Source organism: Rhinolophus ferrumequinum, chromosome 8 (genome assembly GCF_004115265.2).
Source record: "Rhinolophus ferrumequinum isolate MPI-CBG mRhiFer1 chromosome 8, mRhiFer1_v1.p, whole genome shotgun sequence".
In the NCBI taxonomy this organism is placed as follows: domain Eukaryota; kingdom Metazoa; phylum Chordata; class Mammalia; order Chiroptera; family Rhinolophidae; genus Rhinolophus; species Rhinolophus ferrumequinum.
The window spans coordinates 89,923,123-89,934,812 of record NC_046291.1 but is presented as its reverse complement, the minus strand read 5'-3'; the positions used below and the strand labels follow the sequence as shown (position 1 = coordinate 89,934,812).

Here is an 11,690-nt window from a genome sequence, read left to right as displayed (position 1 = left end):
CGCTCCGGGGCCCGCCGGGAGGGAGGCGGGAAGGCGCCGGCCGACAGCCAGAGCGCTGAAAGCTGGGTGCGCGGACTTCTGCTGGCTTTTGCCGGGTCAGTGGGAAAAGAGCCCCGGGACAGTCCCTCATCCTTATGGGAGCCGGAGAAAGAAGAACAGTTACTCTGGGGCAAGCAAAAAGAACACGGTTTTGGAGCCACAGGGGCATTCTTCTGCCAAGGGCTTGGATGTTGTGATTTTTTCCTTTGCTCGCGTCTTTTTGTTGTGCTCAACTTTTGGATGCGGACCTACTCCGGAGCGTGGATTGAGCCGAGCGGACAGCAGAACCCGGAAGCCGCTTTGGCCCCTCCTCAAACGCGTACCCGTCGGCGTGCCCGAGCTCGAGGCCAGTCGGTGTGGACCCGGACCCGCGCCTAGACGGATGCAGGCGGGAGCCGCTACTCGGACAGGTGGGGAGTGGGGTGGGCAAGGGACCCCCTCGGCCTGGAGGCGCCAGGCTCAAAGAGCCTTCTGTAGAGGAGGAGGGGGCTAGAGAGGGAGAAAAGCAAAATAAAGGAGAGAAGAAAATTCGAGCGTAGAAGCTGAATTTACTCCGGGTTTTGGAGGGTGGGGCTGGGAGGGATGAACAAGAGCATTTTGGTTCTGCAGTTTGGGTGGGATGCAGGTTAAGGAAAAAAGCAGGATGTCTGATTAAAGTGAAGAAAAATATCTAGGGAAGTGTTTGTAGTTGCCTTGCTTTCAGGAGCTGTGAGCTCTAACACCCTTAGTTCCAGGGCCCTCGCTGGCTGTGGAGAACGGTTTGGGGATACAGAGAAGAAGGTGAAGACTCCCTTTCCTGCAACCCGAGCCCAGAGGCACTGGGTTTCGCTCCCCACGACCCCCTCGCAGCCCTAACCCAGCTCGTCAACCTGCCAGCAGCGACGCGTCGGGCGTTCGAGCCCAGGCGTTCCGGGCGCCTGGCGCGACCCCGCAGGCAGTCTTCAGAGCTCCCGGAGGAGACCAGGGCCGGGAGACCTTTCCGAATCCTGACCACCAGGTGCGGTTTACGGAAATCATCCAAATGTTTCCCGCATTTCCCATAGTCAAGAGGAGAAGAGGCTTAATTTTCTCATCTTGTTCGGGCGTTAGAGGAAAAAAGAAAAAGAAAAACCCAAACTGTTTCTAGAACAAAAAGGTCTGTGTTGCGAACTGCTCCCTCTCGGATAAAGGGGGGGGGGTGACCCTGAAGGCAGGATGGTAAGGGCAGAAACCCAAATATTGCAACCCCAAAGATGTCAACCTCCATCAGCAAGCTTTTCTCGGGCTTTCTAGGAATCTGGACATTTCTGTATAGGGGTTATTTAATGCACATAGAAAAGAAGAAATTTTCCCTCCCTCCCCGCAAGTCTTCTGGGTCATCTACAAACAAAGCTGCCCCCAATTTCGAGAGTCAACAGAGCATTTTATTTTCCATGGTTTACCTCCCACGCACCCACCCATCTCGGCTTTCCCCTTTCCCCCGCCTCCTCCAATCCCCCTCCAAGCTGGGGCAGAATGGCTTAGGATCCCTAACCAATACCCAACGAATCCACTGCACCCAGCCACCCCCCACATTATTATCGCCTCCAAATGAAGACCAAAACCCGGAGCGCTAATTGAATTAGCCTATTGAAAGGACTGTCAGGTACAATGACGTGGCTCGAGGCCCCGCATTTCCCAAGGTCTATAGGCTTTGGGGACCTGCGATGTATAGTCTGACCTTCTGCCTCATAATAATACCGCGGCACTTGTAGCAGAAATCTCCTCGCATTCACTCCCAACAAAACCGCTGGTCACCCAGTCCCCGTAGGAAGGCTGTGCGCTATTGTGTTGCGACAACTCATTCATGTCCCGCGCCACGAGGCCCCACCGCCATCTGATCTACACTCGAAATGCGATTACCACCGTGTGCTTGCAACACGCTCGCACTCTCGGCCCATCGCGCACACGCTTGGCGAGGCTGCAAGGTTTTCTTTCACAATTTTCCTTCTCAAACACATCCTCAATAGAAAGGTGGAAGCAGGCAAGACCGTTTGTCTCAGCCTAACGAAATCCAAAATTCTGAGGAAATGCAGCCTGGAGGGAGATTTCTCTTTTCTGAGCAGCATACACCAAAACCCTTAGCAAACACATTACTCTGGTGGGGCAGACTTGGGCGTACACACTAATATCTACATACACTAGTCTCCTGCCATGCACACAAACACACACAAACAATGTTTTTACAGACTCCTGCCTCTCTCAGTGGTTCTCATATACACAAGCAAAAAGACACAAATACAGGCTCTGCTCCCTCCCCACCCTCCAAGTCACAGAGACCACTCTCCAAATTGGTAAGTGGTTCTTGAAAGATTGGGAAAGGGGGGAAACAAAGGTAAAACTTCTCAGCCTTCATCTGGAGAAGCACTCATCAGTCTTCCTACTATGTGACCCCCCAAACTTCCCTAGCACCCCTAAACACACAAATACACTCTCCCTGTCTGTGTTGACCACGTGCGTTTCACACAGTGGAAACTCCTGGTTAGCCAGAGAATGGAGGAAGTCTGGGAATGGCAGACAGGTAGGGAGTTTGGGGTCTCTTCATGTCCTGCTTATCCCGTTCCCCACCATTGAAAGCCAAGTTGGGCCCCTTCTTCCTTCAAGTGAGGAAAGAAATAATAGGGTGTTTTTGTTTTGTTGTTGTTGTTTTTTTTTTATTTGCTCCCCCTCTGGCATTTAAATTAAAACAAAATCGTTTTCTTCCTTGTCATTCTCCACTTTTATGTGGACTGGTATGGAAGCGGAACTTGGGGACAATCAATATATTGCAGAGACGTGGCTAGGTCAGTTGCCTTCTGTGAGGCCTCTTGCCCCAGGGGAACTGCATCGATCAGAACTTCAAGGCACTGCAAGTGGTCACAGGGTGTCCCCAAACTTCCATACCTTTGGCCAAGAGCAGAAGGCGTTTGGAGAAAAGGGCTCCATTCCATTCTGGGTGCCATCCCACCTGGACATCTATCAAGTTGGAAGAAATTCTTTAATTCCCAAAGGCAGAAACAGTACCCGGAAAAGAACTGCCTTAAATGTACTCACATGTGCACACACATCACTCCACATGCACCCAACCCATACTTGTATACAGCACTCACTTTGGGGGTACTTCCTCACCTACATGCCCAATCGTGGGTCACTTTGAGTCCTCAGGACCCTTCGCACACCCATCTTGGTCAACATTTGCTCACTCCTAACCCTCCCACACCTCACTCTCAGGCTTGCCAAAACATCAATCCGCTAACACCGAGTTCCCAATAGTATGTTCATTTTCAGGCAGGAGAGGAGGGCGTGGGCCGTGGTGGGGGTCGTGGAAAGCTGGCAGCGCTGGGTGCAGAGCAACCGGCGCAGGCCTAGCCTCGGGAGGTGGGGGGGACAAGCCAGCGCGCGGTGCGCCTCCTAATCCAGCCGGAGCTCGTGGGCCGCGGGTGCATTTATCATCCCATTACTGTAACAAATCCGGGCTCCACTACATGAAAGGTAAAATGAATTACCGACGTTAAGCCGTCAATAAAGTCATTTCTGTAAATGGTGTCTCCAAAGGGCCGCCGCATTATTCAGCTGGCTTTATCAGCTGGCTGGAAATTACGTGGAGGAGCCGGGCCGCGCGGCGCGCGGGGCCGCTCACTTTGATTAAGCGTCTTGCCAGCGCGATGTGACAGAGCTTTTGACCAGGGTTTTATTCACAGGCCTGTGATGAACGCCAAGCTGATCAGGCGGAATGAAGAGTAATTAAAACCTATAAATTATCTTCCGCAGCCCTTCTCGAGGCGTCTCCTGCAGGAGAGATAAGGCGTCGAGACCCTATTTACGGCGCTGAAAGGGACCGCGGCGCACAAAAGCTACGCGGCTAAATAGGATATTGATAGTGTCCTAATTAGAATTTAATTAAGTACCCACGCTCGCTTGCGGGATAAAGATTTCAATTTTGCGAACTTAAATATAAAATTCCCACCCCCCATTTCGGGGGAAAAAGGGTGGGGGCACCGAGAGATTTCGGGGAGCCCTGGGGCGTAGAACTGAAGAGGACCAGAAGACTCCAAGGTGGGGTTGTCGGGCAGCTTGGGAGGGTTGAGGAAAGCAGGGCGGGCCTTCTTAGCTCAACACTCGAGAAAGTGGCTCTCGCTGTCCCCGGTCCGCTCGCGCAGGTCTAGGAACTCCAGAGCGTCGGGTACCGGAGGACCCTCGGCTGACACAGTCAGCAACACGAACTCCCATTCTCTACCTGTCCTTCTGAGAAACTTTGGCTACTGTGCTGGTTCGGCTGGTTGTGGTTTTCCTTGTATTTTCCTCCTAACCCTCTGTGACTTTTCTGGGCAAGGGGGTTTATTTTGCATGTTCCCACTAGACAGTATCCCCAAAGAAGTCCTTTCTGCGTCGGCCCAGTTGAGGATGGAGGTCAGGGAGAGCAGGTTCACAGGAATTCCAAGATAACATCAGCGCGAAGGCCTCAGTAGCGGGAGGAGCCTTTCTAGCCGCTACTCTCCGGTACCGCAGGCTTCAGCACACAATCGGACCCTGGCCCTCCCAAATGTCTCAGCATACAAACCCCGCCTCCCCCCACCCCATCCCTGACGATGGGAAAACTTTTGGGGTGCCTTGGTCAGGAAACAGAAAAAGAGCACAGCGGACTGGAGACTGATCTCCGTGAGCGTGGGAGAGGCGGGAGCCCTCACAGTCCCCCAAACTTGGGAAGAACACGCAGGATTAGAGCCAGAGGCCTCCAAGGATTCGAGAGCAATCCCAGGAAAATGTGGGCAACCAGGGGGAAACTCGCTGTCCACATCGTCAGCTGGCTAGGGCAAACACCTAGGGTGCAGTACTTTTGTTTGTTGGATTTCACTTTGTAGGGAAATCTAACAGGGAGGTTGCCCTGAATCCAAAAGCCGGGGCCTTGCGCGTATATGCACCCTGACTGGCTTGGCCCAGCGGCCGGGCCAGGACAACTCTACCATGCCCGGACGGCTTCCACTCAGGCAGCTAGAGAAAGAACTGGCGCCCGGCGCAACCCGCGCTTGGGCTCTCTCGCGCCCTCTGGGCCTGGCTTCATGGAGCCAGGACAGCTCCCGGGGTTGTCGAAGGTCTGGACAGGGAAGAGCATGGGTGAGGATACCCCGGAAAGGACACGCAGTGCAGCCGGCTGGCATGAACTGCAAACCTACAAACAGACGGTGCTAGCCAGGCGCAGCTGGCCTCGGGTGTTTGATATTTGAGAAAAAATAAACTGCTTCTCTGAAAGTAACCAACTCTAGGTCTATATCACATCTCCGACCCTCCTTGTTTTACACCCCCCCACACACACACTGCACACACGAACAGTGACAACATTTCAACCCTCATAACAGCAAGAATAAAAAATAAATAAATAAAAGGCTGAGTTTCTTAGGCATGGGGATGCAAAAGAGCCGAGGCCCCAGCCCCTGACCCTGCACCCAGCCCTCGCGCACCCATAACCCTGCATTTCTCCAACAAGTTGTTTATGAAGTTGCTTCTTTATTTGTCTACACCCCGAAATCTACCCCTCCCGTGTCTCCTTCGCCCCTTCCTCGGTGCTGGCCTGAAAGAGGGGGAGGGGCTCAAGTGCGGGTGGGGGAGGGTGGGCCGGACGCGCCGTGCCCGCGCCGCCTTGCCCCCTCTCCGCCCGATGCCGCCGCCCCCGGATTATTTATCCGCAAAGTCCCGCGCGCGCCCATTGGGCGGAGGCCTGGGTGTCAGCGCGAGTCCTGGCTCGCCATTGGCCCCGCACACGTGCGGTCCTGACTCACGTGCTTCCGGTTTGAAGGCAAAAAGTGTGCCTGGGTGATTTTTTTTTAAGCGAGAGAGTTTGTGCAAAGATCCGAGCTGTCAGAGATTTGAAGAAAAAAAAAAAAAAAGGCAGCCCGGCGCTGGCGGAGACGCGCTCTCCTTGCAAAAAAAGCAAAGGCGATTAAAGGCGCTGCCAGCCTCGCGCTCTGGGCACAGCTGAGCGTGACACTCGGGGAAGTCAAACCCCTCACAACTGCCTAGGAAGATGGCTAGACTTTAAAGACTATTTTTTCCCTTTAAGAAAAAAAAATTCTTGGAGCTTTTTTCTTTTTTCTTGCTTTCTTGTTTTCTTTCTTTTTTGTCTTTTTTTGGCCGTGGCTTACTCCCCCATTTAAAACAAATCATTGAATCTGGTTGCAGAAAGAAAAAAGAAATAGCCAAGTGTCTCCATATCTGGATGTCTACAAATTAGAGAGGGAGAGACAGCGAGATCTATCTGCTTGATAAGAGCGAGCGATCCAGGCCAGGCGCCTGGGCTTTTTTTCCTGCACCCGCCCCGTGCCTTCGCTGGGGCTTCGCCGGCCTCCTTCCTCCGCACACCCTCACGGGCCGCTGGCAAAGTGGGGTGGGGAGCGAGGCGGGGGGGGCGGGGGCCGGCGCGGCGGCCGGGGCGGCGGGGCGGCCGAGCATGGAAGAACAGCAGCCGGAACCTAAAAGTCAGCGCGACTCGGGCCTCGGCGCGGCGGCGGCGGCGGCGGCCCCGGGCAGCCTCGGTCTGAGCCTCAGCCCCGGCGCCAGCGGCAGCAGCGGCAGCGATGGAGACAGCGTGCCGGTGTCCCCGCAGCCCGCGCCCCCCTCGCCGCCCGCGGCGCCCTGTCTGCCGCCCCTGGCCCACCACCCGCACCTCCCCCCGCACCCCCCGCCCCCGCCGCAGCCGCCGCAGCATCTCGCGGCGCCTGCTCACCAGCCGCAGCCCGCGGCCCAGCTGCACCGCACAACCAACTTTTTCATCGACAACATCCTGAGGCCGGACTTCGGCTGCAAAAAGGAGCAGCCACCGCCGCAGCTCCTGGTGGCAGCGGCGGCCGGAGGAGGCGCTGGAGGAGGCCGGGTCGAGCGTGACAGAGGCCAGACCGGCGCAGGTAGAGACCCTGTCCACCCGCTGGGCACGCGGGCGCCAGGCGCCGCCTCGCTCCTGTGTGCCCCGGACGCGAACTGTGGCCCGCCCGACGGCTCCCCGCCAGCCGCCGCCGGCGGCGCGGGAGCGTCCAAAGCTGGGAACCCGGCGGCGGCGGCGGCGGCCGCGGCGGCAGCGGCCGTGGCAGCGGCAGCGGCAGCAGCAGCGGCCAAGCCTTCGGACAGCGGCGGCGGCAGTGGAGGCGGTGTGGGGAGCCCAGGTGCGCAGGGTGCCAAGTACCCCGAGCACGGCAACCCAGCCATCCTGCTTATGGGCTCAGCCAACGGCGGGTCCGTGGTCAAAACTGACTCGCAGCAGCCTCTCGTGTGGCCCGCCTGGGTCTACTGCACTCGCTACTCGGATCGTCCGTCCTCTGGTGAGTACCCGGCCCCCGGCTGCGCAATGCCTTCCGGCTCCGCGACGTCCCAGAACTCTTAGCCGCCGTGTTGCAGAGAGTAAACCCGGCCTCCGGCTCTCTGTTCTCTCGCGCCTGTTTCTCCTTCTCAGCCCTGGGCCCAGTCACAACCGAGGGTGCACCCGGTTTTGTGCTCCTGGCTTCTGCGGCCAGCCCCCGGGAGGTTCATGGCACTGGAAGCCGGAGTCTCCGTCCTTCGGTTTTGAACCCCGAACCTCTCCGGTTTTCTTTGTGTTTTATCTTTATTATTTTTAGGATAGACAGAATCAGTCATTGATTTTTTTTTCCTTGGGAAAGGGATATTTAGAGCCTGCGGGAAGGTGGGCCTAGTGTTCTGGGTCTGCAATCCCACTAGCTTGGTCCTGCGGAGGCCGAAATCCAGCAAGGCTTTGATCAGAGAAATAATCTTCACCTAGGGTGTTCTTATAGACACAGACACCATCTCGACAGTTTCTACGTAGAATTCATTTACATAGGGACAGATCTGAGGACGTATAGGAAGAGAAAAAAGCATGCGTTCGTTGTGACTCTTAAGCCTCATAGCCAAGACAGTCTGACCCGGGTGGGTAGAATCCAGGGAAAGGCGGTTGCCAAACGACGAGTCCCGAGACCCCTTGGCTCCTGGTTCTCTGGAGCTGACAGACAGACAGTGGAAGAGAAAAGAAGACAGGTCAGGTCAGGCTCAGACCAGAAAGCGGGGCCGAGGACACGAGAGCCAGCCTCCTCCGTAGCTTCTCAGAAGCGGCTCACACATCCTGCCCCTTCCTGCATTAACTCCTTCCTAATGCACATGTGCCAGTTAGCAGATTTACGCCAGCCGTAGGCCCCTTTTTCTTGACATTCCTTTGCCCCCTTTCCTGTTGTTCCTTGCGCTTGGAGAACCCCAGGCCGAGACCTGCCCTGGGAGAGGAGGCTGAGGCCTGCCCATCTTCCCGGCCGGCAGCGGCGGGACGGGCGGTGGGCGCTGCGAGGAAGGCAGCAAGGGCTCAGGCCTACGATTGGGTTCCGGGCACCCGGGTTCGGCGGGAGGCCGGGCACAGCGTAGCCATGCGGCGCTCTACTCCGGTTGCTCTCTAGCAGCCCCGCCGCTGCCGGCCGAGCGCGGATCGATGCGCGCTATCAACCCCCGCCATCTCGAGCCCCGTTATTGACACGTCGGGCTCCCTGAACCTCCGAAAAGCTGCTTTGATTGACTCGCCTGATGGATAGACTGATTGAGCTGTCAGGCAGTGCGGCTCGGGCTGGCCGCAAGGCTACGATTTTATTACAAGTGTCCTTGCCTCTGCACACACATGTACAACAACATCCAGGATGCACAACGTATTGGGGCCTTTCTGGGGATGTGCACATTAAATGGGCAATCTCTGCCCGCTCAGCTAATTACTCATCTAAACCAGGGTCTTCCTCCCCAGCCCACCTCCCAGTCTTCTTTGCTCCATAGTGGGCCTTGTCTTTGTTCTTAGCTGCTTTCCTTCTTACGGGCCTGAAGAGGCACGGTACTGGCTCCTTCTCCTGCATGGTCAGTTAAGGGAAATGGACGTCAAGCCAGACCTGAGTCTTTGCAGTCAGCCAGGCTTGGACTCTTTTGTCACGGGACTGCTGGACCCCAGGCGCTGGCCTGCCCCAGGATCCAGCTGTTCAGCTTGCCCCTTTGTAGCTAGGTTTGGAGATGACGAAGAAGAAGACCCTTCTTTCCAGACAGTTTCAGAGATTAAACAGGCCTGAAATGGACTTAATTGTGCTCAGTAAGCTCCCATAATCAAGATGGGGCCCAGAAGTAAAGGCCAGAAGACTTGAATGTGGAGGCTGATAGAGGTGCAGGCTTCACCCGCTGCCTCCCAGCTCTCTTCCTCCTCACTCCAGGCTGGGTCCATAGCAGCCCTCTTAAGTTTGGAGGGAGACTTCACATTCCTGGAGAGGTGTTCTGTGGCCTCTTTTCCTATCCATCTCAGGGGCAAAGCACAGATTTCTGTCTAGATTGTCCCCCGGTCTCTGTCTCTTTGCCCCTATTTTGCTCATGGCAGGGGGTGGCAGGAGAGATGTAGTCTCCTTGCAAATAACGTAGATGGGCAGGGAAAGCAAATCTGGCTTGGTTTTGTTATTTAGTTTTCAATCCTGAAATTGCAGTTTTTGTGTTCAAAAGAGATAAGGGAGACCTTGACTGTGCAGAGCGGGGAGGAATGGGGAGGGCGCGCTCTTTCTTACTACGGCAGCACCATCCCACCGGCACAGAAGAGAACTCAGGGGCCATGTGAGTAAGGCACCTAACCGGGTGAAGGCCTTTTCTCTCCCTTCAGAGGGGGAATAGTGTCTCCCTGGGACCTTCGAAAGGGCTTTTTTAAGGCTAAAGAGAAAAAAGAAGAGGTAGAGAGAGAGTAGACACTGAATACTTTGTAATTCGGCAAGCGACTCATAGCCGCTTCCCTATCCACTTGTTTTCTGGGGGTAAATAGCCAGATGGGGTCTTATTGTAGGTGTCCCGGTGTAGGCGGTCTTCATGAGGACAGGAGGCTGGCGATTTCCCCAGAGTGAACCTGGCCTACTGTCTTCGCTGCCTCAAATCTTGAGCCTCTTTTGATTCCAGGGCTTTAAAGGACCCTGACCTCCAGCTCTGGGCTGGGCCGGATGGGGCTCCAAATATTTCTCCATCTTGGATTCTGTGATTTAAGCCTCTCCTGTTCAGGAGAGGCTGTCTTGTTACACGGCTCTCTTGTTCAGAATTGGGGTGTGAGGTGCACATACAACTTTGGCAGTTTTCCTTCGCGTCCCTCCTAGCCCCCAGAAAGGGAACCCGGCGACCCCAGCAGCCAGGAGAATGATGGAGGGGCCAGCCACCGGGAGGGAGCCGGGGACGCAGCAGAGCCTCCGCTATCGCCCCGGAAGCGCGGGGCGCGCGACCCCGGCTCGACAGAGCAATTCTCACGGCTTCCTCTGCCCTCTTCCCCCTCCCCTTTGCCCTCTGTCCCCACCCCCACCCGGCCCTCTCCGCCGCTGCAGGTCCGCGCACCAGGAAGCTGAAGAAGAAGAAGAACGAGAAGGAGGACAAGCGGCCGCGGACGGCGTTCACGGCCGAGCAGCTGCAGAGACTCAAGGCGGAGTTCCAGGCGAACCGCTATATCACGGAGCAGCGGCGGCAGACCCTGGCCCAAGAGCTCAGCCTCAATGAGTCTCAGATCAAGATCTGGTTCCAGAACAAGCGCGCCAAGATCAAGAAGGCCACAGGCATCAAGAACGGCCTGGCGCTGCACCTCATGGCGCAGGGACTGTACAACCACTCCACCACCACGGTCCAGGACAAAGACGAGAGCGAGTAGCCGCCGCCGCCGGCTGGGGCTGCGCGGTCCGGCCGCCGCGCCCGCGCCCCTCGGAACACAGCCTCTGCCGCCCCGCCGGCCTGGCTCCGGGGAGCAAGAATCAGCGCAAAGGAGGGAGGGAGCAACAGGGAAAAGAGAGAGCGCGCTGCTCAGAATGGAGAGTCACGTTTGAAAGCAACATTTTTAGAAAGGGAGCGAGACTCGGACAGGTGCTATCGAAAAAATAAGATCTGTTCTCTGTTCACAGCATAAGGGACGAAACTGCGAACTCCTTAAAGCTCTATCTAGCCAAACCGCTTACGACCTTGTATATATTTAATTTCAGGTAAGGAAAAGAAATATGTGTAGCGATCTCTATTTGCTGGACTTTTTATTAATCTCCTTTATTATTATTGTTATAATTATTATAATTATTATAATTATTTTATCCCCCATCTCTGCCTCGCTGCCCCCGGCCCAGTTTCGTTTTCGTTGCCTTTTTCTTTTGGACGTTATCGCTTCTCCGGTGCCTCCCGCCCCGCAACGCTGGCCCTTGTTTCTCTGGGACTTTTCTTTGTGTGTGTGAGAGTGTGTTTCCTCGCGTGTCCTCCCCTCGCCTCTCCCCCACCTCCCAATCCCTTTTTGTCGGTCTGTCTGTCTGTCCTGCCCCCCTTTCGTTTTCCGGAGACTTGTTGAGAAATTCGACCCAACAGACTGCGAGACTGAACCGCCGCTACAAGCCAAAGATTTTATTATGTTCAGAAACCTGTAGTCTGAAATAAAGTGTACACTGTGCTCACGAGCTGCTGGCGGCCCTCCTCTTTGCTGGCTGGGGAAGGGCGTGGGCGCGGGCGCGGGGCACCCGGCGTCCCCGCGCACACCGTGCACACAGCGGGCCCAGCGCTCACCGCACAACGAATACCCGGGGCGAAGGGGGAGCGCTGTGGTACCCTTGGCTCAAATCCGGGTCTGGAGGGTCTGGCGGGACACACCTGGTCTCCGATTGTGTTCA

At 56.0% G+C, this 11,690-nt stretch overlaps 1 protein-coding gene across 1 annotated transcript; it reads left to right on the top strand.

Moving 5' to 3' along the window:
- Positions 1-6,481: 6,481 nt before the first annotated feature.
- On the top strand, positions 6,482-11,472 carry EN1 (engrailed homeobox 1). Its single transcript, XM_033112490.1, has 2 exons — positions 6,482-7,346; positions 10,383-11,472. Exons 1-2 carry the CDS (start codon positions 6,482-6,484, stop codon positions 10,697-10,699), a joined length of 1,182 nt encoding a protein of 393 aa, XP_032968381.1. The 3' UTR covers positions 10,700-11,472.
- Positions 11,473-11,690: the final 218 nt, after the last annotated feature.

Bases quoted from the DNA above. Each gene is read 5' to 3' on its own strand.
- EN1 (XM_033112490.1), top strand. From the start codon at position 6,482: ATGGAAGAACAGCAGCCGGAACCTAAAAGTCAGCGCGACTCGGGCCTC. The intron at 7,347-10,382 runs GTGAGTACCCGG...CCGCCGCTGCAG, and splicing joins CTCGGATCGTCCGTCCTCTG to GTCCGCGCACCAGGAAGCTG.